This window comes from Microtus oregoni, unplaced genomic scaffold (assembly GCF_018167655.1).
Source record: "Microtus oregoni isolate MIOR12 unplaced genomic scaffold, Mior012 000008F_ref0000371, whole genome shotgun sequence".
In the NCBI taxonomy this organism is placed as follows: Eukaryota; Metazoa; Chordata; class Mammalia; order Rodentia; family Cricetidae; genus Microtus; species Microtus oregoni.
In genome coordinates, this window is record NW_024543067.1 from 48,734,877 (window position 1) to 48,760,217 (window position 25,341).

General features: G+C 45.3%; 1 protein-coding gene across 1 annotated transcript in view; it reads right to left on the minus strand.

Moving 5' to 3' along the window:
- Window positions 1-1,225: 1,225 nt before the first annotated feature.
- Fli1 (Fli-1 proto-oncogene, ETS transcription factor) overlaps window positions 1,226-25,341 on the minus strand; it is a 117,445-nt gene continuing 93,329 nt past the window's right edge. Inside the window, exons 6-9 of the mRNA XM_041657808.1 lie at window positions 8,979-9,044; window positions 6,908-6,967; window positions 4,546-4,593; window positions 1,226-3,198 (exon numbers count right to left, since the gene is read on the minus strand). Coding sequence (XP_041513742.1) covers window positions 2,669-3,198; window positions 4,546-4,593; window positions 6,908-6,967; window positions 8,979-9,044 — 704 coding nt within the window. The 3' untranslated portion in view covers window positions 1,226-2,668. The remainder of the gene's footprint in view (window positions 3,199-4,545; window positions 4,594-6,907; window positions 6,968-8,978; window positions 9,045-25,341) is intronic.

A 25,341-nucleotide genomic window follows, 5' to 3' on the forward strand; every position in this document is an offset into this window, starting at 1 on the left:
CTTGCAACAACAAGGGCTTTTTCTAGTTTTACTCATCTTTGTTACAAAACAGAGGAACAAGCTCCCTTACAGGGAAGCCATTTGAAGCAAGCTTCTCTATTGGGCAGAAAACAGAGCTGGAAAGTACAGAAAACCATACTGTGGGACTTCAAATGAAGCTAGATTCTTGTTCTCCATTGTAGTATTGGGTCACCTTTCTGGGGAGAAGAGAGTCAAGTACACCAGATAAGGTCCTGCAGAGGGCTGCTGCTGTAACTCCCTGGATACAGTTTACCCATGGCTTTGTCTCTTACTTACAGCTGGCTTAGACAATGCTGAAAACATCATGACCAACACCTTGAAACCACTCTGACACTGTACTGCAGCATGTGCATTTGGTACAGAAACAAGTAGGCAGTTTTCCTGTGGGTCCCGTGAGAGATCTCTGGTGCAGGAGAATTGTCTGTATTCTGTCAATCATGTTTTAAATAAATGCTGATTGGCCAGGCAGGAAATATAGGCAGGAAAACCAGACAGGAAGTAGAAATGATGCAATGAGAAAAGGAGAATTCTGGGAAGGAGGAAGCTGATTCCTCCCACTCCTGCCCAGACCACCAAAGCAGCAGGATGTGATCTTCCCCACTGAAAAAGGTACTGAGCCACATGGCTAACATAGATCAGAAAAATGGGTTAATCAAGATGTGAGAGTTAGCCAGTGAGAGGCTAGAGCTATTGGGCCAATCAGCTTATAATTTATAGAGACCTATGTGTGATTTTCTTTGGGGCTAATCAGCAGGGGGTACTGGGCAGGACAGAAACTCCCAACAAGCAGGCCGGACCCACTCATGTTACAGATCTCAGTGGATCAAAGTGGGATGCACCAGCCCGATGGCCTGACTTTGATTCCTAGGACCCATGCAGAGAAGCCAGACACGGAGGTAGGCACCTATAATGAGAGACAGAGGCAGGAGAGATTTGGGGAAGTTTGTGGACCAGCTAGCCTGATGTCCAAAGAGTGGTAGAAATACAGAGAGATTCTGGCTCAAAAATTAAGGTGAAAGGAAAGAACCAACTCATAAAAGTCGGCCTCTGATCTCTATACTTGTGTGATAGCATGCATACATGAACACATGTGTACACACACACACACACACACACACACACACACGCCCTAACAGTAATAAAGACAATTTCACTGTGGGAAAGCCCTTGATCTGGCAGTAAATAAGAACACAATGTCTTCAGTTCTGAGAGAAGAAGGCACAATTTATTTAAGTCAAATTATTTTACAACATAGTCTTCATTGGACAGTTGTCAGCTTAACACTTATAGTTTAAAAAGTCACGATTACTTGCAAAATTATATATATATTTTTCTGTCTAAAAATATATTGCATATATGGAGCGGGAGAAGCCCTCGTGTCCACGAGGCAGAGTTTGTTCTTTTCAGGTTATTGCAGCCCTGTTATTTACAGACATTTCCGAAGCTCTGCAGATCTAAACGCACCTTTCCTTTTGTTTCGGCATTCCTGTTAACTAACTGTACCACGGCTTTTCTTACTAAGAACACAGCGACTTTAAACGCCCTGTATCTTTTCATCAATAGTCACATTATGCTTATTTAAAAAAAAACCCAGCTATAAAAATGTACAAATAGCCCAAATGTACAGATTGACAAAAGATGTACAAATTATATTTAAAAAAATAACAATGATTGATTTGATAGTAAAACTGCATTTGTGACCGAGGTCAACTCGTTTATTCACTCTTTTTAATTTTTAATTATTCATTTTTTAATACTGTGAGATATAGGAAAATAACTCTGCATAATTTATACAGTAAGTTGCCTTCTGATTGTTTGACCGTGATTGGGTGGTCTGACAAACGCACAGCGTTTGCGAATCTGTCTGAGTTTAGAAATCCCTACGACTTCTCAAAGTTCTGGGACCCACTGTCATTAAAAAAAAATAGTTATTTAAATCCTCTGTCCTTCAGGAGTCTCCGTACTTGTGTTAAACCTTAGCTCCTATTCTGACTATGTCTGGAGAGAATGGTCAGCCAAGTGCATATTGTCCAAAATGAGAGGGATTTTGTAATACCCATGGCTTCTTAAATACACACATACACACATATCTTTCTTTTAAATTCCAGTTGGGCAAAAACTTCATTGGCCTCACAGCCAGTGTTCCAGTTGCCATGTGCTGAATTAAGTCCTCCTAAGATAAGATTATAAACATCCTGCCTTGATTTTCACTAAGTCTCAAACATGACTGGTCAAGTCCATGATTCATTTTCCTAAGGAATCCTACAATGATGAGACCCGTGTGCTTGAGAAGAAACTGCTTTGGTCATAAAACTTATAAAAGAAAATTTATACTTCTTTCTCAGAACCATGGTATAACCATTCCATTAACCTAAATATTTGACTCATCGGATGATAGGAGGTTGAGAGTCCAAACTGGGGTACTGGCCCATGGAATGGTTCGTTTTTGTTTTTCAGGTAGAGGAAGCAAAAGTTTTTGACATTAAAAATAATATTTTTTTTAAAAGAACAAATGCAAAAGTTTCATCCAAAAGAAAGAACGTCCAGTTTTCTTGTCTCTTCAAGGCCGCTTATGCCTTTTAGAGTCCAGAGTATCCAGGAAAAGGGGGAGCTGGAACTTTAGCCAGAAGGCCACCGATGGTAAGTTCTAGTAGTAGCTGCCCAAGTGTGAAGGCACATGGGTGTTGGGATGGCGGGGGACGCTGGGGTTGGGGTAGATCCCAGCGGTGGGGGAGGTCCAGTATTGTGATGCAGCTCCGAAAAAGCTGGAGGAAGTGACAGGCATGGAGGACGGGTGGGGAGAGACAAAGTTCACCTTCTGTTGATGGGCATGGTAGGAAGGCATGTAGGAGATGTCAGACGGGTACTTGTACATGGAAGACTCGGTGGGGTGCGGCTGCAGGGCCTGGGCAATGCCGTGGAAGTCAAATTTGTAGGCATACCTTTTGCCGTGCACTTTGGTCATAATGTTTTTATCGTAATAATATCGGAGGGCCCGGCTCAGCTTGTCATAATTCATGTTGGGCTTGCTCTTCCGCTCTCCCCAGCGCCTGGCCACCTCATCGGGGTCCGTCATTTTGAACTCCCCATTGGTCCCCTCCCAGGTGATACAGCTGGCATTTGCACTGTCGGACAGTAGCTCCAGGAGGAACTGCCACAGTTGGATCTGCCCACTTCCTGCAGGCGGTGAGGAAACAAAAGAAATTGGTCTCAATGCTGATTCTTAAACATGGCAATTTGGGTCCTTTCTAAGAAACCCTTGATTTCCTCTTGTGTCGGAATCATGGAGACAACCCTCTTTTACCCTTTCCTTTAGAAAATAGAGGTAGGCCCGTAAGAATTGTACATATTCACAGGGCACAGGGTGATATTTTGGCAAGTGTGCACAGTGATTGATGTTCAAAGTGGGGTAATTAGCATGCCCATTGCTTCAAATGCTAGAGCATCATTAAAAATCCTCTCATCCAGCTAGTTTGAAAGATACAATAAAAACGGATAACTCCACTGCTTGCCACTGAGATTAGTGTATCACACAAGGTTAGGTCTTAAGACAGATTGTCCCAAAGGTTGGTAATGAAGTGTTGGCTTTGTCCCAGTAAGCTGTTATGCTCAGCGAAGCCAACTCCTCACATCCTTTTGCTAAGATTTTTGATTCTTTTCTCCTTAGGCCCAAGTCACTATCTAATCTCTACTTAGGACTAAAGTTCTTAGGCTACTTTTGGCCTTAAAGAGTGTCAAGCATCCCAGAACCTCTTGGGTGTTGCTGTGAGGAGTCACAGGGAGAAGGGACATCATGGACGTGGGGTACACCAACCTGGGCTTTTCTCCAGCAGAGTTCTAGGGTATAGCTTTTAGTGTTCATTTCTGCACAGAAGAATGTGGGCAGAGGTAAAAATTGCAGGAGGGGATGCTGGGTGGCCTCTTTATCTTCTGGGCAAGAACGGCCCCATGTTAAAGAGCTGGGAGAAGGCCCAGACAGCCTGTGTTTCCTGTGGTGCTGCAGATGCAGCAGGCATGTAGGCCTGGCTGTGTTGTCTTTAGTTCCCAATCTCCACAGTTTGGGCTTAGGAGAACACATTTGAGAATGGGTTTGAATGGTAAATCCTTAACACATTGTCGAGTCGACTTGATGTGCAACTCTTTAGGGACACACTTCGTTTGAAAAGGTTGGATAACTACAACACTCATATCAAAACCTGAGCACTTGGGGACATTTATTCACAAGCCCTGTATGAGGAGTACCCGAGAGCATCTTTCCTCACTACAACTTCTACTTGGGTCTTTACCGCGAGCATAAACCGCTGTACAAAGATGCAGGGCACACATTTGTTCTCCAGAAATGCCTTCAGCCAGTGGGCACTGCTACCCACTAACAGGCCCTGTTGTCTGTGCACAACGGAACGTTTGACTCAGGAAGCACACACAGCTTTCCAGACAGGGCTGGACTCAGGACTAAGGTTTCTGTGACCTTCCAGATGCAGTGAACATTCTGGAAAGAAAGGCTTGCAGGCTGAGGTTACTCACCAGGGTTGGCTAGGCGGCTGCTGGTTGGGCCCAGGATCTGGTAAGGATCTAAAGAAACAGCGACAACAAAAGAGGTTTGCTTCAGTCATCGTCAGACAATTGGACAGCAGCATAAACCCTCAATGGCTCTCCCTTTTGTCTCATAAATAAACTTGATTTTGATTTCATAGGAAAGCTTGACAAAGACCTTGGCCACGATTATGGCCCAATCAACATGGAACAGCAGCGGCATCATTTCTTCATGTTTGGTTTCTAAACTTTTAGATTATGCTGTCCTTACCCCAAACAAAATCACCCACACATTTGCAGAGCTGCTGGCTAATATTCAGTCACACAGTGAATAAAACTGGAGGATTGCTTGTTAAACGGGCTTCAAGGAGGCCCCGCGGTGAGTACTAGACGTTAGTCCCTTTCCAGTGCTGAAGACCTTACACATGGCTGAGGTTTCTGATGAACCATACAATCCACCAGGCAGCCTGGGTTCTCGTCCCAGCTATGTCATGAACTAAACAAGTTTCAGGCAATTTCTGAGTATCAGTTTTCTCAGCTAAAAAGAGTGGGTCGGGTACCGGGCCTCAGTTCCCTTCTACGAGAACACTCTGTGATTTTAAGCTTGGAAATAGCAACACTAATCAGAGTTTGTATTTTAGCTATGAAATGGTTGCTTGTAAAAACACTGTTTTTCCCCAATTATAATTGTAGTTATAAACAAATTAATACAGCTTCTTCTTAAAATCTTGAATTAACTTGTACATTTCTTAAAGCATTTTAGTCCATATTCTTTTTATTAACTTATTTATTTATTTATAAACTGACATAGTTTGGGCAGATGATATTGGATTTTCCCCCCCAGAACTTTTTAAAAATTTGCTCTACCTGACTTGGTTTTCGCTTGAATTTCACCCTTTATTCACCCAACTTGTTGTTGGGTGGAATGTTTGCCCATCCCAAAGCAAATGACTTGTTCAGCTCTTAATTCAGCTATATCACATGTAAAAGACAGATCTGTGAAGGGCCTTCGTGTGGGACCTTTCCCCAGAAGACAAAGTGGCCAGAGGGGAAGCTGAACAGAGGGTGCTGGCTCAGAGGAGAATTGAGCCAAGGTAGGGTTGTCAACTTCCTCTTTGCTGCAAGCGTGCAAGTATGAGCAAGGGCCGAGGTGGGGGCCGGGAGGTATGTCCTATTAGGTCATGCAGTAGAGGGTATTAGTGATTGCAGTCTATATGTCATTTCAGTGTTAAGTGTCTCTAGGTTCATGGCTTCAAAGGTCTTCCCTCTTATCTGTTGAGAAGATCCATCACCAGGTGAGAGCATCTGCAAAGTATGGCTTAGTGCAGTGTAAAAGGCTTGGAAAAGAAGTGGGGACTCTTTGGCTTCAGGCCCACTTGTCTTGTAATAATTCCTTTCTCCCACTTGATTTTTTCTACAAAATAAGGCATTGGGCCATTTCAGCTTGAAGTCCCTTTTCTGTCTGATATTTAACAAATGGTTTCCTGGGTCCAGTACTTGCTACTTAATTCACAGATACTCTCTTAGAAGAGACAATGTGTGAAGTAGAGTTGCCCTTGGTATACATAGGGAGTAGATGCTAAGACCTACCAAGGCTATTAAAATCTGTGACGGCTCAAGTTCATTACGGACAATGAGGTATTTGCATATAATCTATGCATATCCATTCATGTCCTTTAAATTATCCCTAGATTGCCAATTGGATACAAGTGCTACGCAAATAGCTGTATTGTATTGTTGAAGGGATAATGAGAGAAAGCAAGACTGTATCCATTCAGTACAGATGCACAAGTTTGTATCCATTTGGTACAGATGCAGATGCTTTCCTGAGTGCTATTGTCTGCGGTTGGTTAGTGCCTTTCTGTGGAACAATCCTTTTCTACACTATAAATATGTATTACTCTCATTGGTTAATAACAAGCTTACAGCTTATACCTGGGTAGGAAGTTAGGCAGGAAAAGTCAAACTGAGAATGATGGGAAGAAGGAAGGTGAAGTCAGAATAGCAGTCAGTCACCAGGAAGCACTGCTAAAGGACAGGTAAAACCAGAAGTCACGTGGAAATGCATAAATTAATAGAAATGGGTTAATTTAAGTTGTAAGAGCTAGTTAGTAATCAACCTGCACTATTGGCCAAGCATTTATAAATAATATTAAGTCTTGGTGTGGTAATTTGGAAACAGTTGTTGGAACGGGGAGCAAGTGGTTGGGATAGAAAAACTTTTGTTTACAGATTCCCAGATGGAACACACAGATGTGGAGGGCCAGCTGTGCACCATCTCATTCCTCCACTGACTGTGGAATCCACAACCGTATAACACACAAAGGCGAGGCTAGACTTCTGAACCAGGTACCTGGCTGGGGTCGCTGTTCAGTGTTCTTGCCCATGGTCTGTGCTCCTCCAAGGGGAGGACCTGTGGAGAAGAAAGCAAAGGTGGTAAGTGGACTGTTCTTCATGGGGCAGGAAAGTGCCCTTGTCTCTTATCCTCCAGAAGGAGGGCACATGAACTGCCATCCATCCACTCTCTCATTGACTCACGTATTCATGTTATTGTGAATGCTTCTCACATTGCTATGCTGGCATTGGCAGGAGATTTAGCAGCAAATATATATATATATATATATATATATATATATATATATAGTTTTTTTCTAGACAGGGTTTCTCTGTAGCTTTGGAACCTGTCCTGGAACTATCTCTTGTAGACCAGGCTGGGTCGAACTCACAGAGATCCACCTGCCTCTGCCTCCCGAGTGCTGGGATTAAAGGCCTGCACCAGCAAATTTATATTTTAACAGAAAATCCAACACTGAACAATGCCTGCTAATTCAGGGTTGTAAAATCCATTCGAAAAGCGGGACCTGGACTGGGGGAGTGGGTAAAAGTGCTTGCTGCAGAAGCATGAGGGCATGGGTCCAGATCCTGAGCATCCATGTACAAACAGCATGGTGTGGCTGCATGCATCTGTAGCGTGGGGCTCAGAAAGGGCTTGGCTGGCAGAGACAAGAAGATTGCTGAGGCTTGCTGCCAGTCAAGCTAGCCAAGAAATGGTGAGTTCCGGGTTTAATGAGAGACCTTGTCTCAATGGACAAGACAGAGTGACAGACCAATGTCTTCCTTTGGTCTCCATGTGTATGCATGGGTGCGTGCACACCCGTGTGCCCCCCAAAATGCACACATGTCTCCCCCACACAAATAGATCAGTTAAAACTAGGGTCTTTGCCCACGTCTCTCCTGAGGAAGTGACATTTGAGCCCAAATCACCTGCTTCCTGTGATTCTGTGTTTTATAGGGTTCCTCCATGGTGTCTCATGCATGCCCTCTCCATTCCTCCCTGCCTTGCCCATCTTGAATGGGTGCTGCTTTTTGTGTGCTCTATGGCTCGGCGTGACTGGCACCCTCACCTCTCTTCCCGCTGACCCATCCTGCTGCTTAGCACTTTGGTGATTTCTCACTATCCCGGCATCATTCACTATCCCTTGCTCACCTTTTATCCATCACACATCCTAAACTTTAGGGATCTGGGGTTCTCACTGCCAAACATGCCACTATGGTCTCCTCCGACCTCCACCCATCCAGGCTTACCTGTCTTCTCTTGCTCCCTAGACTGAAACCTGCCCTGTCCTTGTAGAGCTAACTCAAATGGCAGCAGGTGCACGGGCATTCCTTCCCACCACCCAGATGAAAATAGTTATGTCTGTGTGTGATTTCTCTCGCCTGCCTAAATATCTGGTCCATGCCTGGCTCATCTTCGTGTGTCCCCAGGGTCACATGCTGCATGCAGAATGAAAACACATGCATACTCGTCACTGAGATAGATACTGGTTATTGCTTGTACAAGCACAGTCTCATTCTTAAACTAATTTCCTTTATCTCCTTTTTATTTCCCAGCAGTTTTACTTCTTGGGAACAATAATATAGACACATTGGCTGAGGACTGATTCATCCTCCTTCACTACCCCTGTAATGGGAGATACTGGGTAGGTTTCAACAAACCTTCATCTCATCCTTGTTGGATAAACTAACGTCTTTGACACATAGCATCTCCTCATGTTTTAGCCTTTGGGCCAGTCTCTCTAACTGGGGCTAGGAACATTGGCATGATTAAGCCTTGTCAAGTGGAGAATCCAAGTCCTAGAGGTTCATTGTCCTGTCTGAAATAACAAAATCCAGAACAGTCACTCTTCCTTTACGAATCAACTTGTCCCAAGAAACCTTCAAACTTTCTAAGCTCTAAACCCAAGAGCAGCAAAACAAATGTCAGAAGTCTGAACAGCCCCTGCAGAGTCAGACTGATAGCTAATTGGACAGCAGGGAGACAAATGCTTGTTCCTAGTGTGTGTCTCACAGCCCTATTCCCGCCCCTCAACTTCTGGCTCCCAGGAAGTATTTCTCTCCCATAGAATGGTTCGCTATTTACTTACTTTTGTTGATGCCAGAGTTCATAGTATTGCTCCATCCTCCTCTCCTGACTGAGTCATAAGAAGGGTCTGTTGAGAAATAACAAATAGGGGTGCATTAGCTTTGCCTGATGCAGGAAGGCTATATGAAGATGCTCTCTTGGTGATCAGAAGAGGCTAAATTTATTTTGGCAATCGCTTGCTAAGCACCACCAAATCCCTGAAGGATGCTCTTCCCTGAGGACTGGGGGTTGGCTGAGAGAAAACACATTAGCTCTAATTTTGAGACTCATCTTATCCGAGAGCTGAAGCAGTAGGAAGGATCCTGAACTTGAAGTTGGAGGATTGGCTCAAATTCTGTCCCTGTCACTATTCTTTGTGAGATGTGGGATGGATCACAGACTTCCCTGATCCTTCTTTTTATGAAAAAAATTTTATATGAATTATCTGCCTGATGGGCTTATGCTCATAAGCAGGTGAGAATATCTGCCAGCTACCTTGTAAGATTTCCTAAAAATATAAATTACCATGAACTAAGGGGGAAAACCTGTTCAAAGATGACTAGTAAGGATCTCGGGCAGCTCTGAAGAGCTGAGGAGTGGTCTCCATATGAAAGGCTCCCTGGCCATGATGCTCCTGGAAGGCCAGCTCTAGCATCACCTCTTGACACCAGTGCTATAGAATGACCCAGAGGTGTGTCTGCACTGTAGGCTGCCCACAGTCTCTAAGACATTTCAGGAAAGGGTCCTGGTGTGACAGCCACACAGAAAGAGGAAAGGTCAGAGGGATAGCTAGAACTAGGGCTGAGTAGGGAATGAGAAGACGAGATGTCCCAGCTAGGAGAGGCTAGTACCAGGGCTGGGCAGGGAATGAGCAGACAGAGATGTCCCAGCTAGGAGAGGCTAGTACCAGGGCTGAGCAGGGAATGAGCAGACAGAGATGTCCCAGCTAGGAGAGGCTGGTACTCTACGGATCCTGAACTTTGTTATACTCAACTTTTCTGGTTCCACAACCATGTCCAGAAATTGCTTAAGTAACTGCCTAGAAACAGTCCCCATTTCCTTTCTCATTGTGTTAGTACCCTTGTGACATGGCACAGGCCTAGTAGAAAGGTAAAGGATACCGAATAATGACTCTGAAAGTCTTTCCCTGAACAACAAAGGAACCATAAAATCCATCGAAATAAATGGAACACAAACTTCCTCAAACAACTGTCTGACAGGGCATAGCGCAAACCATCCCCTTTGGCCTGTCCTGAGCATCTCAGACAAATTAGAATAAGGGCTGGGAGGGTTGATGGATGGATGGGTGAATGATGGATGGGTGGATGGATGGTTGGATGGGTAGATATATCTGATTGCCTGGCTTCACTACTACTGGCTAAGAGGAACCAAAAGACAGGAAGTGTCCTTGTGGAAAAATCCATGTGCACATGCACATTCCTCATGGCTCTGGAAAAGTCAGTTCAGTTTTTAAAATTATAGTCTTTAGCAATTGGCACAGAAAGCAAAACAGAACACGAGGGGGGTGAGGCTGGAGAGGGCGGCGGGGACCAGGACGAGGAGACACAACTCAACTTCTTCAAGTTGTAGGTTTTATTCTTGACCTACTTTTTTCTTTATTTTCTGAAAACAAATTCTTCTTGCTTCAAAACAAGCACATGGTAAGCCAACAAGCAGTGGTTCTGAGCTTGGAATGAGGCTGATGACTTTATGAACACTCTCTGAGGGGGGTCTGTGGAGTCCCAAGGACTGTCTGTCGCTTTAAGATGAGCCACAGGTGACTGGAGAGTCAACTAAGTGTTTCTTTGGTCAGGAACAGGTTGCTGGCTTCATCTCCTGTCACTGATTTGGGACCAACTTAGTGTACTGTGTCATGTACATGAAGTGCTAGGGAAAGCCAGCCATATAGAATAAGATCCTTCCATGTAGACATGACACATTCCCTAAAATAGTCAGGGATTGTCATCATGTGCCAAAGATGGAAAAGGTAGGTAGCATTGGGAGCCCTTGGGACTTGAAGGAGACCTGTCTGGAAGTGGGGAGTGAGCCACACAGCCAGAGACAGAGGTGGGTGGTGTGAGGCTGTGGGTGTGGATGGCATATTAGGATGTGGCGGGAGAGAAGAAAAGGACCAGGAAGAGAGGGTTGAGTGTTCGTTCAGGACCTTGTAGGAGCTAAGCCAGCAGCATCTCTGTGGCCTTCATGATTCAAACAATAGGATCCAGGGAGGTTCCCAGTGTATAGAGATATTGAGAAAATAGACTGTAAAGATTGTGTGGAATGCACAGAGGACCTAAGGGGTAGAAGCTGGGCTAGAGGAACAGAAGAGAAAGTGAAATTGAAAGTGATGAATGTGAGTGTCTTTTATAGGGTTACTGTTGGTGCAATGAAACGCTATGACCAAACAAGTTGGGGAGAAAGGGGTTTATTTCGGCTTACACTTCCAGGTCATAGTCCATCACTGAGGGACTTTAAGACAGACACTCAAGCAGGGCAGGAACCTGGAGGCAGGAGCTGATGCAGAGGCTGTGAAGAAGTGCTGCTTACTGGCTTGCTGAACATGACTTGCCCAGCCTGCTTTCACAATGGGGATGTTCTATTGGGATCTCACCAAGGCCAGCTGGCCTAGGTCTGAAAAAGCATGGGATAAATCCGGACTAGCTGAACATAGCAGACAATGAGGAATACTGAGAATTCAAGAACAATTGCAGTGGGTTTTTGACCCTACTGCACGTACTGGCTTTGTGGGAGCCTAGGCAGTTTGAATGCACACCTTACGAGACCTGGATAGAGGTGGGCAGTCCTTGGGCTTCCCACAGGTCAGGGAACCCTGATTGCTCTTCGAGCAGATGAGGGAGGGGGACTTGATCGGGGGAGGGGGAGGGAAATGGGAAGCGGTTGTGGGGACGAGGCAGAAATCCTTAATAAATAAATAAATTAAAAAAAAAAAAAGAACGCAGGACCGCGAGTCCAGAGGTGTCACCACTCACAGTGTGCAGGACCCTCCCCATTGATCACTAATTGAGAAAATCCCTTACAACTGGATCGTAAGCAGGCATTTTCTCAACCAAGGTTTCCTCCTTTCAGATGACTCTAGCTTAGGCCAAGTTGACATAATACTATCCAGGACAGAAGTAAAAAGGAGAGGACCCCCCACTAAGTTACAGGAGCTGGTGTATGACATCTGAAGTCTGAAGTGCCACTAAAATCTGTCTTAAAGTTTCCAACCTGCACTTGTCTCAGAAAGCTGTTCCGTAACTGTTCAGAATAGTTGCTTTTTCAGTCCATTCAGGGCGGTAGCTTGCAGTTACCATCAACTTCTTGTCACCTTTCCTTGTACTATTTTATTCTAGTTCTCAGGACAGAGCAAATGGACGAAAGTTCCAGAACATAGGAATGAATTTTCTGGGTTGTCACCACATTCTTCGGTAACTAAACATTTTGAAGTTGAAGCTTGAGGAAGGGCGTGACAGTCTGTCTTTTCTAAGATTCAGCAGACCAAGGGGGTGGGGGACGTGAGCTCCCACGAGCATGTCTTATGTCAAAGCCTAGCAATTCAACCCATTACTCAGCTCTCCCCTAGGTGAAAACAGAGGAGTTCTGACGCAAGGCTACTCCACCATCAGCCTATGCAGTGCTCTCCCTCTGAAGTGCACAGAGCACCGAGCAGCTGAGGCATCTGCGGGCATCTTCAGCCAATATGTGGCCCCGTCAAGGGAATCAGACGTGAAAAACATGGACTTGCCTCCTGTCTGCCTTCTTATTCCTCTCTACAGGCGTGGAAATCCTTTCCCTGGCCCCCAAGTCTGCGAAGCACAGCCAGTGCCCACTCACTACACAGTCCCAGTAAATGCCCCATGAAGGGGCTAGGGTACAGGAGGCATCTCCCTCATGTAGGACTGAATTAAAACTGGTGCTTTGAGAATGAAGTATCAAGATGGGAAAAGCCAGCCAAGAGCATCTGTCTATCTGCCTTGGATGTTTGCAGAACAGAGAGTCTTAGAGAAGAAGTGAGATGTTCAAGTCAACACAGCCCAGGGACCAGCATGACTCAGAGCTTTGAAAAAAAGGTATCATCAGGTCCAAGACCCACACCACTGTCACACATCTGAAAACACTTGGAGCAGAAAGGCGCTGACCTGTTTGTCAAGGACACCCCCACCCATTTCTCTCTATCCTTTTTACCCCCCCCTTTCCCATTTCCTCCCTATTACCTCATTATTCATCAATTCGTGTTTGTTGTTCGTATTCCACACATGCAGTTCAGGGCCTCACGGGGGGGGGGGGGGGCTTTCATGGTTCGGAGTGTGGGGCGACAGTGAGACCATGGCCTTGCAATGGTGTTGTGGACGGAACGAATGACTAGATAGACAATGTCTTCTCCTTGTTAAATACGCACAACCCCTGTTGTTGTCCACTAGCAGAAAAGAATCCAAGACTTACCCTCCTGAATGAGGTCTCCAGATAATTTAGGCCTGTGGTGTGGGGATTATAGACTATGTCAACACTGTCTGGGCAGTGGTCCACCGATTCTGAAGTGGAAGCTGAAAGTGTGCCCTCCAGGGAGATCAGGAGCTGGGTATCGCTCGTTTATGCGCTTGGATCAGCAGGGGACAGCCCATAGGATGGTGGTCCTTTAAGGTCATATTGTCTTGTGAAGCCATCACAATCGAAGTACATTCTGATATATATAGACCTGAAATGGCATTTATCAGAACTGGTCCCGTTGTTAAACAGGGCAATGGTATCACTAAAACGAGCGATTGTTTTCTCCTACTAAATGTCCTCCAAGTGGAAACTTCGCAATGTAGTCAGCCCTAGTGCCAGACACACAGACAGGCATCTCTGCAACTAACACGGAAAGGCTGGAGCAGGGCGCAAGACTGCTGCACAGCTTCCTACAAACACCCGGGGCCCCAGAGCCTGGTGCTGCCTGGGAATGCCCAGGGCCAGTGAGTGCAGACTCCTCTTACAAGCAGTGGTGGCTCCAAGCAGCGGAAGGCACACAAACAGATGCCACACATGTGGCACATGGAGTCTGTGTCTTGACAGCTGGCTTTGGAGAAGAAAAATTTGAGGTGGCCAAAGACTCGGCGTCAAAAATGTGACAGTTCAGGCCAACCCCCGAGTGACACTCTTGGGCCTTCTCTGTGGTGGCAGATGGCTTTATCAGCAGAAAATGATGCCCTAATTCTGACAAACTCCCTTTCTGCTCCAGGGAAGGCTGACACCCCCTGGATTTAAGGAGCACTGAGATGACAAACCCTATTGTGTTCTCTTTGCTGAGCAGCCACCAGTGGGCTTTGCCTAAGGTTTCTGGTTTCAGGCAGTCCTGAGGCCAGGTTTCGCCAAAGCAAAGAGACCTGGGCCTCATGCCGGGGATTCTGGACTTTGCCAGCCATTGTGGATAATTCAGCTTCCCATCTATGGCGCCCTGAACAGTTTCTCCATTATGCAATGCTCAGTGTGGCTGAATGCGACATTAAATGGCCTCTTAGATTCCAAGACATCCTCCCAGGGTAGAGTAATATGAGCTCCGAGCCCTGTTGGAGGGGGAAGGCTTTTGCTGGCTGTGATCATGGCATAGACACAGCGGTGTTAAATCAGTCTTGGAAATATGGCATTCATCTCTGGAAAGACCTTGTTTTCTGCTCTGATGCCTGCAGTCAACTGTCTGAGGCCCAGGTGCTTCAGACTCTACACAGCTCTTTACTCGGTCATGACATCATTCCCAGCCACCAGCAGCACACACAGAAGCCTCTGTTTTGGTCCCTTATTCCACTGGGCCCTGCTCTCTATGACTTGGTGGAAAAGGATGCACTTTCCTTGAAACTTCTCATTGAATTTCTGGTTTTTGTTGGGCAGGGCTGGCAGTCTCCATGCTGTTTATGCTTGGAAAACCTGGATCTGCTTGCCAATTTCTCGGGGTAATCAGAGAGTCCAATAGGTAAGGCGTGGTCTTTGGGGGCATGTGCCTGTGTGACCTTCTCAGCTGGTTCTCTGTCTGAGGTCTTGTGCTTCTAGTAGTTTCTATGTCTGTAGAGGTAGCTCTTCTGACCACCAACCTGACTGGGATTCTCTGCAATGGACTCTTCTTTGGGCTGAACCCCTCCTGCAAAAGCCAGCTTTGCTTGCTGAATCCCTGGTTTACAACTCAGGACCAGCATCTCAACTTCAACCACCTCTATGATGCCTCTGTTCACATGAGTCCTGACCTGCTCTTGTCTGACCTACTGGCCTGAGTCCTACTTTAAGTCCACTGCAAAGGTCACTAACCCAGAATATGTACAGTCTAAGCAGAGTTCAGGGCTCTGTCCTGGGGATGCCCTTTCTTACTAGAGTCTCATGGTGATTTCTGGGGTCAGCTGAAGTCTAATCTCAACTATGTCCCTATTCATCTGAGTTCTTTGGTCATGGTAGTCTGTCTTTTTGAACTTCAATTTCTGCTTCTCCAAAAATCAGAATAATAAGCCTGGTGGTGGTAGTGCACTCTTTTATTCATAGTACTCAGGAGGTAGAGGCAAAGAAATCTCTGGTCCACAGAACGAGTTCCAGCATAGCCAGGTCTTTACAGAGAAACTGGTCTGGTGGTGGTGGTGGGGGAAGCAAGACAACAAATGCCTTACAAACTCGCTGTGAGGATCGCCTGTGTTTTCCATAAAAGGGAATTTAAAAATGTACAAGACAGACACATCGTTTGTTCCATCTTGCCTTTATCACCACAGTCAAAGGCGGTCACAAAGCTCATTCAGGAAGGCCTTGAGAAGGAAGAGAAGCCCAAGAGTCCCAAAGGGTCTGGTGCCCTTGGACAGTGATTCAAGATGTGATTTTCTTCCAGAGGAAGAGATGGATCCGCCAGAACCCTGGTTTGAGAAACATGATCTCGGAACACAGAGATGGGCAGAAGCTAGGCATGATCAGCTTTTGCTTCTTCCATGACTGTGGGCTGTCTAGGTTCCTGTTTAATTGGTCCTGAGACTCAAGGTGAGTCCCCTCCTCATTTAATCAATTCTCTAAGGCTCACCCAGCCTTCCCTTCTGTGGCATTTTTGTTCCACAGAGCTACAGGAGATCTTGGCATCCCCCAAGACTGCAGAAAGAGGGAGGTAAAAAGGGCAGCCTTTGCTCTAGCTTGGAACTCATAGACGCAAGAGAAAACATCCTGGCTCACATATCCTTTTCTCAAAGATCTTGTCCTGGAATTCAAACAGTCCCTCAGCCTCAGGACCAGCCCCGCTTCATAGAGCACAATGGAGGTAGTGTTTAAAATATTCTATGTGCAGAGGGAAAAGAAGACACGTGAGGAAAATGCTGGAAAGAAATGTTGGCTTTGAAATACAACAAGTTTGACAAAGTAAGGGGCACCGGTTCTGGGCACAGCCTCACCACCATCCCACAAGGCAGTCTGCAGAGCCTGGGTCCTTCTTTTTCTCTGCCCTGTGGGCTTTCTGTCTAAATGGCGCAGATGTCGGAATGGACTGTTTATTTTGATAAGGCCTCAAAGTGGAGCTCGGGGACGCATGTGGAATAGGAATTCAGACTGACTAGATGAATTGGGTGTTTGCCAAAATTCCCGTCCACACTGGGTCGTGTAGACACAACTAAATTGCATACTTCTTTGGTCAGATGGACCTCAGGATTAAGAGGATTCCAGATAGGAAAAAGGAAAACATAACAGCTCACTTAGGTAGTGAAATGTTGTTTATGTTTGGCCCCCTGGTTCTGCAGAGAGGCCACTCTGCCCACAAGATGCCCTATCCTCATCATTTGACTTTTGCATGCCCTTCTTCCAAGTCCTCCAAGTCAAGACTCACTGGTCACTTGTTCTGTGTTTACCACTCCTTGTGTGCTCAACCGTCCAGTGTCATTCTTAAGCATGATACCTTGCTGGCTAGTCCAGTGTCTTTCTCAAGTAAGACACTTCACTAGCTAGGTGATCTCTACAGCAGAGGGACTGGATTTTTGTCAACGTTGTCCCCTCCTGTTCCACCCCTGTACTAGCTCACTGGATTTAATGCACACATCCCACTGCACATTCATTAACTTATCAAAGTTTTATTGATTGTCTGCTCTGTTGCCAGATGCATTTATGTGTCTAGAATACAACATCGACTAGGCAAACACCCTTGCTCTGTGGAGCTTAATTCAAAACACATAGTAAACACTGCAGTAGATTAGAAGAAGGTGCTGGATGTGATGCAGCAAAGCAGGCCAGGGGAGGAAGGCAGTGCTGGGTACAATGGCCTCACTGAAAACATATAATTTGAGCAAAGATTTGGGCTGTCTAACGTGAGCTTTCTGTAGCACCATCGCTCCCTCTGACCAGCACTTAGACTGTCCTCTGTGGAGAGCAAAGACTTCCAGGACAGTCAGTTCCTTTTTGTTAGTTCACATCTAGTGGGAGTTGCTTGATGTTGGAGGGCAGTAACATTAAAAACCCTACAGGGTCTTTTCACTGTTTGGATGAGGGACAGAAAAGGGTGAGTAGGCCCAGTAGTTAAACAGTCAGCTGCTTTCTGCTTATTCAGCTTTGGGCCCATTCCCTAATCTGTGACTTACGATGGCTAGTCAACATTTCCTGAGACCGGCCTTTTGACAGACAGCTAAAGAGCTAACGTGGTTTCCAGGGAAGGACAGATCTTTGGAGACGTCATGGGGAAAGAAGACAGGTCAAGTCAAGCTAAAGGAAACGACGTTGCTCTGCTCTGACCTGGTAGGTGAGCAGGCCATGCCGAACATGGAATCTTACCTCTGCGTATCTGAGAAAATGATCCCAGTTTTGGTAGTAGACTGTGGTCCTACTCTATCACAGAATGGAAGGCCCTGTTTCAGACTTTAAGGGACCCCAGACATGATCTAAGCCAGACATGCAAATGAGCATAGGACCCAAGGTCCAAAGCTGGGAGACAGCATATGTAGCCACGTAAGAATTTTAATAGAAATTGAAAATATGACTCAGAGTATCAAAAACCAACTTTCTTTCAAGTGATCTAGGCTATTGGGCAGTCCTGCTGAATGCCCGTGCAAGCAAGCTAACACTTTTGAGGCTCGCAGATTTTTCAAAATTATACCAAGAACAGCTTTTTTGTCTCTTTGGAAGAATGATAGCTGAATCTTACCAAGCACTGGACTGTTGGGATTTTGGCATGCCATTTAATGCTTTAAAGATATTCTGGGGGAAACAATCACATTTCCCCCAGACAGTAGAACTACTTACTACCAAGGGGGAGAACTCAGGATTTGGAGGCTCCACCTCTGTCTTCCACTTTCCATCTCATCAGCTCTGTGCTGTGTGAACCCAGGCGAGTAACTTCACCTCTCTGACTTCAGTTCATGAAAGGGATATTCTTGTGGGAAACCATTGTTTATTTGTAGATTTCAGACTTCGTAAGAGCTAACAGTATATTTAATCCGCACAATGATCATTGGAGAATGGATGAGTTCACATGAGGTTTCACATCCTCCAAGGTGTGCTTTGGAATTCTAGTTAATCTTTTCTGCGACTGTGCGTGCGTGCGTGCGTGCGTGCGTGTGTGTGTTAGTGTACCCACCTTGGTATGGGCATGTGAAGGGCGGGCGTGAGTATCTGCCTCTATTAGTAGCATTTAGTAGCATTAGTGTTATTATTTGGGGACATGGTCATTCCCTGAACCTGAAGTTCACTGTCTGGTCAGTGACTAGTGAGCCCCCAGGTTCCAGCTGTCTCTATTCCCAGGCTGGAATTCCACCTTGCCTGTTTTTGTTTGTTTGTTAAATGTGAGTACTTGGGGCCTGACCTTAAGTCTTCATGTCTGCGCAGTACTTTTCCCAGTGAGCCATTTCCCCAAATCCCTCTTTCCCAGGTTTTATTCATAGGGGCTAAGGAATTAATTTTTAGTGTGCTAACTAAGCTAATTTCTTCTGGTTTCTTCTTTTGTGGAGTAAGACTGAGTAAATATTTAACTCAATTGAAAAAGACTAGATTTTTCTTTCCCAGCAAATCCATCAGTTGTCAATGTTATTTACTGAAAATCTACAGGCTGGGAGGAAAGAATACTGGACAAAGCTCACAATTAGGGATGACAAGGTAATCTGTAATTAAGTCCAGAAATAGCGTGAGGATGTGGGGCTCAGGGAAGGGACTCCATGTGTAGAAGTAAGGCAAACACACTCTATGCCAGGTACGATTGATTTGGGCTTTGAAGGTTTGTTGGATTTTGACATGTAAGTAATTATCCTACTAAATATTATTATTCTTTCTTTAGCTTATGCCTGACAGGAATTCAAACAGCACTAAAGGGACAGGAGAGGCTCTCAATCTTCATTCGTGGGACCTACTGATCCCTGAGAGAGAGGACAAGTCCCTTACACTCCTTTTCCAGCCCCAGAGTCTCTTCGTCAAAGATTTTATCCTCTTTTCCTTCAGGAGAAATGAGCATTTTGTGATCTTCCATTGAGTCTTCTCTGAAGAGAGGAAGTTTTTGCATCTATAAATGTGCTCAGAAAAGATCTTTATGTGAAAATAACAAAGGATGCTACTTAGAGCACGGTTTGTTAACTAGAAGATGCACTCTTTTTATCTGTCTCAAGATATATAGGTGATAGACAGATATTAGATAGAAAGAAGCATGGAGAAAATTAAGGGTTTTGTAATTATAGTTTTTCCTTTGTATCTGAGCGTGACTTGTGTTTTTATCACACACCAAAACCCCCAGATGCTCATTCTTTGCTTTGGTTGTTAGTCTACCCTTTAATGACTGAGCCATCTCTCCAACCTTAAAATTCTTTATAAAATGATGCAATACTATGGTAGAACCCACGCTCATCCTCCTATAGATTACCAGTCATTTCATTACACTGCCTCACAACTTGGGTATCACTTCGATGCACACACATCACCGTATAAATAAGGCACAAAACCCCACTGTACCACTGCAAAAGTCTCTAAAAATCACTTATAATATCTGACACTTTGTAAGTCATTGTAATCCTATGCTGTTTAGAAAATGACAAGAAACTTGATTGTTCAATGGGATGCATGCCTATCCATCAATGGTTGGTTGAAGCCGCCGATGTGGGAGCCCTGGATATGAAAGGTTAGCTGCACTTTACCGAGGCCACTGCCCCTAAACAAGCCTGGGATATCTAAACCAGTATATTGGGAAAGACAAGCACCTCTGGGCTACTCTGTGTTGAGGTAGCCACCAGCTACCACTTGTAGACAATCTTCCTTTTCTTGCCAGTTAACTTGAGTCCCTTCTTCAGTCAACTGGACTGCTTTTAGTTTTCATCACAAACCAGACCACATGGTGAAGGTGTTAATTATCTAAGATCAATTTTGTTCTGACTTTTAACTTCATTGTGCGGAGTGAGACAGATCTCTAAATCAAAGAGAAACTTGGTAGAGATGGCAGGACAAATATAGCAACAGCCAGGCTAGAGATGAATTCAGAAGGCCAAGCCTACTTAACAAGTGTGTATTGCCACTGAGAAATTTGTGTCAGGGTTGGAACTTCAGCCACAGAGCACCCACAGTCAGGAGGCCCCAGCCTGCCAGTGTGGGAGGAACAGGAGGAAACTGAGTCAGGTTGGAAAGCTACCCAGGATGTCATTACCCACAGATACTTGCCCTTAGCAGTGTACCTTTGCCCCCCCCCCCGACTCAAGTGCTTACAGAAATCATGTTTTTTTTCTTTAATAAAAAATGCACCGAGGTACATGCATTTCCTTAGCATTGCCAGAAACATGGGTACCTGCAGCTGCCTTTATTTCTCCAGGAAGCATCTAAGAGCAGCTCTGATAGGTATTTTTAGCAAAGACAGGTGCAAGGAAGGCAGGTAGATCTAAATGAGAACTCCTGAGGTGGTCAAAATGACCTGAGGGGGTGGTGTCTCCTGGCCCAGGGACAAGAGGAAAACCCTGTAGTGTAAACCAATAGGCTAAGGTCATCATTAAATGTAGGAATAAAGTGTAGGCTCTTAAGGAGAAGGTGGATTGGGGATAGCACTGCAGAAACAATGGAAGCCTTCAATTCTAAGGACTCGCCACCCAGCTGCAACTCATTTCCTCTGTTCCCTAGTACAGGCAAGCTCAAATGTAGAGAGGAGTCTAGGTGAGGTAGCATCATCCTGGCAGGTCTTGTTGATGGACAGAGAAGTCTAGGTGAGGTAGCATCCTGGCAGGTCTTGTTGATGTGTATCTCATCCAAGGAGAACCATAAAACCGGATTTCCTGGACCACTGTCCACATCTCCCATTTTTCAGATTAAATTGATTGCAATGCTTGGTAATAATGTTACTCAGCATGATGCATCTTTTATGAAAGCTCATTGTTTTTCATTTCTCTTGAGTGAAATATTGGGCTCACAAAGCTATATGTACCATTATGTAAATTATAAAGTGTGGGCTCTGAAGGTAAGGGCAGAGTGAGGGCAGCATTGCAGAAACAACGGAAGCTACTAGTTCAAGGACCCAGCACTCCGCTATGGAAAGCTTTGTGAAACAAACTAACATGCCTCTTGGAACACAGAGAAAACTGAGAATTTTTGGACCACTGTAAGAATTAATACAGCCACGTAGATTTAAAAAGTACGCAACCCCACCTTCCTGAGGAATGGGTCTTTCGGCATTGTGTGATGGCTGATCATGTCAGGTTGACAAGATCAAGCAGACATCACAGGCCAGGCTGTGAGGAACTACCTTGATTAAGTTTATTGTGATGGAAGTGGGTGGCGCCATTCCCTAGGCTTCCATCCTGGACTGGATTAAAGAGAGAAGGGAGCTGAGCCGAGCAACCATTGTTCTCTGTTTCCTGACTGGGTGCATTGTGACCAATTGCCTTAAGCTCCTACCTCCAGGACCTCCCCACCACGATTAATACTAAACTGTGAACCTGAAGAAACCCTTTCTTCCACAAGCTGCTTTTGTCAAGGCTTTTATCGCAGCACCAACAATAATGGAGACATAGCGAAATGGAAACACTAAAGGAAAATTCAGAGCCTTTTCTCTGCCCTGGCTGGTGGGGGGTGGGGTGCTGAGGGAGGATCTTCGGGCTCCTTCAGCCAATAGCCGCTGAAGTATGACAACACTGTGCTGCGGGAGTGTCTTCCACTCCTTCAGCCAATAGCTGCTAAAATACCAACCCACGGGGGGGTGGGGGGGGGGGTGGGGGGGGGGTGGGGGGGGTGGGAGGGTGGGGTGGGGGGGGTGAAGTGGGGGGTGGGGGGTGGTCTATTTATCTTTAAAAAAGGGCAGCAAGCATAGGCCTGCTCTCTTGGTTCCGGTGCTTGGTTCAGGCTCCTGCTCTAGGGACTAGACTCCTTTTCTGATGGTTGGTGTTTTGTGAATTTTACCCCCCCCCCCCAAAATACCCCTTTAAATCCTAACTAGTGTGGGATTGTTTTGCGCATTAGTGGGGGAATGGTGAGGACAGATCTGCTTCGCGTCAAACCAGCGTGTTGATTTGGGCTCCCCATGTATAAAACAGGAACAATGATAATACTAAGTTAATAAGGTTTTATGATATAGATAGCAAAATTGCTGCAAATAAGGTATTTAATAAATATATGTTATAAATGTTACAAAGGGGGAGTATAAAAATATAGAAACAGGAATGTTGAGGAGAGAAGAAAAGCATTTTTCCTGGGGAGTCATTCTTTCCTTGGCTCCCTTCTGCATGGGCACAGACTGAGAAGCGTGTGTGGAGGGGGAGTGGCTGATAAAATACAATGCAGCATCTGGGCCCAAAAGACGAAAAAACCATTAGTCCCTTAGCATGGACATCTGCATGTTGAGACTTCCTTCCTTGTTACTTTGGGATGGGACCAATCACAGCTTCAGAGGGGATCATAGGAAGTGGAAGTCAAGGCTAGGGGAGAGGGGAGCAGAGGAGAGCAGAGAAGAGGGGAGGCCACACCCTGCAGTTCCCACAGGCAATGCAGCCAAACCACCAATCTCCCAACTAGAAATGGGATCTTTGGGGAGTGAGTGAAGGCCCACTTTTCACCTGCCTATCCAGTGGTTCCTATCTCCAGCATGCTTTGGTCATATAGGAGGAGAATCCTTCCTCTGGAATCTGTAGAGTGCTAAATTAGAAAAACAGTGGTAGAAACAAAACTCCCCGGAAAAGGGGCAGAGGAGACTAGAACCAGGTGAAGCCATGAGGCCTGGGCCTCTGAAGGTACAAGTAGGTACCTGGGTATGGGTGGTGTAAGTTGGGGAGTCAGTCCAACCTTTGAGAGTAGGTAGAATTCCATTCAGAAATGAGGAAGGAAATGTATCCTATGTGGCAATGCTATCCCACCTAAGGCCCCACAGTTGTCCGCAGGTGTGGGGGCTTAAACCTACGTGGGTCCTACAGTGATGAATCTGGGTTTCAGATATGAACATCTTAGAAGAGTAGGTGGTTGCTGCACAGCTCCTCACAGGACAATGTCAAAATTCCCAAGGACCCAGTGTGGCCTTCTTCCAGGAACGGCAGACCTCCTCTGAACTCTAAGCTGTCACCTCTCACAGGTTAGTCTGCAGTGTGAGGCAGATGTAACTGTGTGGGTGAGTCCTTTCCTTGGTGAGAGGATTAGTGAGATACTCAAACTTATGCTGAGGGCTGTGGTAGTGGGCGATGTGTGTGTGTGTGTGTGTGTGTGTGTGTGTGTGTGTGTTACAAAAAAAAACCCACACAAAAGTAATGTGTACATACCCAACGCCAAGACAGAAGTCCCCCAGCCCAAATCTACCTATTTCTCATGGAGGAAAGCGGGTTTTAATACTTCAAATCTTTTGCTCATTAGCCTGGAACAAATTTACACTTGTCTTAGGAAACATGCAAACTGTTTCCAGTAATTTTGAGAGCCTGTGTGCTTGTCACCGTGTGGCCACACGTGTGCAATAACAGAGCACACAGCACACCCGTGGAAGGGAATAACAGTTCTTTTACTTAGAGAAAGGAAGAATAATGGTTACTTAGAAAGTGTCCCAGACAAGCTGTCAAATTGAATTCAGAGAGTTGGAGTCTGACTCCAGGGCCGGGCTGGCTGGCTGGACTCCCCTGAGATTGGAGTTTCCTGCCTGCCAGGGCTTAGAGACAAGGATTCTTTGTTTTCAGTCTCTCTCTCTCTCTCTCTCTCTCTCTCTCTCTCTCTCTCTCTCTCTCCCTCTTGTCTCTCAAAATAAATAAATAAATAAAAACAAAAATAAGAAAGCCAACACATCTCTGAAAGAGGGTCAGATTGAAAACAGACAAACTATCAACTCTGGAATTTCAAAGATATCAGTTAAAAAACAACTGGAGAGAGAAAGCAGCTGTTTGCCCACAATATCCATATCATCCATCTGCCTCTGGACCACAGAGATAGCTGGGAAATACACATCTGCAGACCCACCCAGCGGCACACACACAAATGCTCACATTCTACACATTCTACTCTAACTGTTCAAGCCTGAAGACCTGGGTTCAAGTCCTAGAACTTACATGGTAGAAGGAACTAATTCTATATGGGTTGTCTCTGACTTCCACATTCGAGTTATGGCGTAAAACATTAAAAATAAGAAAGGTATAATCCTGTGCAGGCTGAAACGCTCTTACACAAAATGCTTGCGGTCAGAAGTGTTTCTGGTCATGGAATTTTTCAGGTTAGTGTGTGACTTTGGCTGGGTCCATACATTTTATGGCCTCTCATTTCTTGTCATATAAAAGGTACCCAGTAGAACTTTAGCTGTAGTATTTCCTAACTTTTGGTCCCTTTCTTACCCTCAGAGACCTTGAATGTGACAAGCGACTTTGCCATTTGGGAATGTGGTTTTATGGCATTTCTTGGCATTTCTTGGGGGTCTCTCCCTAGAAGTTTTTGAGCAACGTGACTGTCTCTGCTCTAACAGTGTCCTGCACAGCGCTGCACAACCCATTGGCCCACAGTACCTTCACATCGTTAGCAGCTGGCAACCCTCAAATATACTGGAATATTTTCCTAACAATGATGTTAATTACTATTATAATTTTTTGTCATAAATCACAATAATGTGCTGTTACTAATATAATTTTATCAAGCATTTTTTTTGGCATGTCAGACATCATGCTGACTTAGAAGGCCATGGCAATTATCCTCATTTTATACATGAGGAAATGGGGTGTTGGGGCTTAATCAAAAATGTCTCCCACGGGCTCATGTTTTGGATGCTTGCTACCCAGTGGGTGGTACAATTTCTTGGAATCTTTAAGAGACAGTGACTGGCTGCAAGCAGTGTATGGCTAGAGGTAGACCATTGGAGGGTATATCTTAACCCTTAGTCCATGTCTAGCTATCGTCCTCCCGGCCTCCTGATCTACCATGTGAATGTCACTACCACATGCCTCCTCTTGGCCATCACACACTCCCATGCTTTCTTTACCATGTTGCCCTGAAGTCTCCCT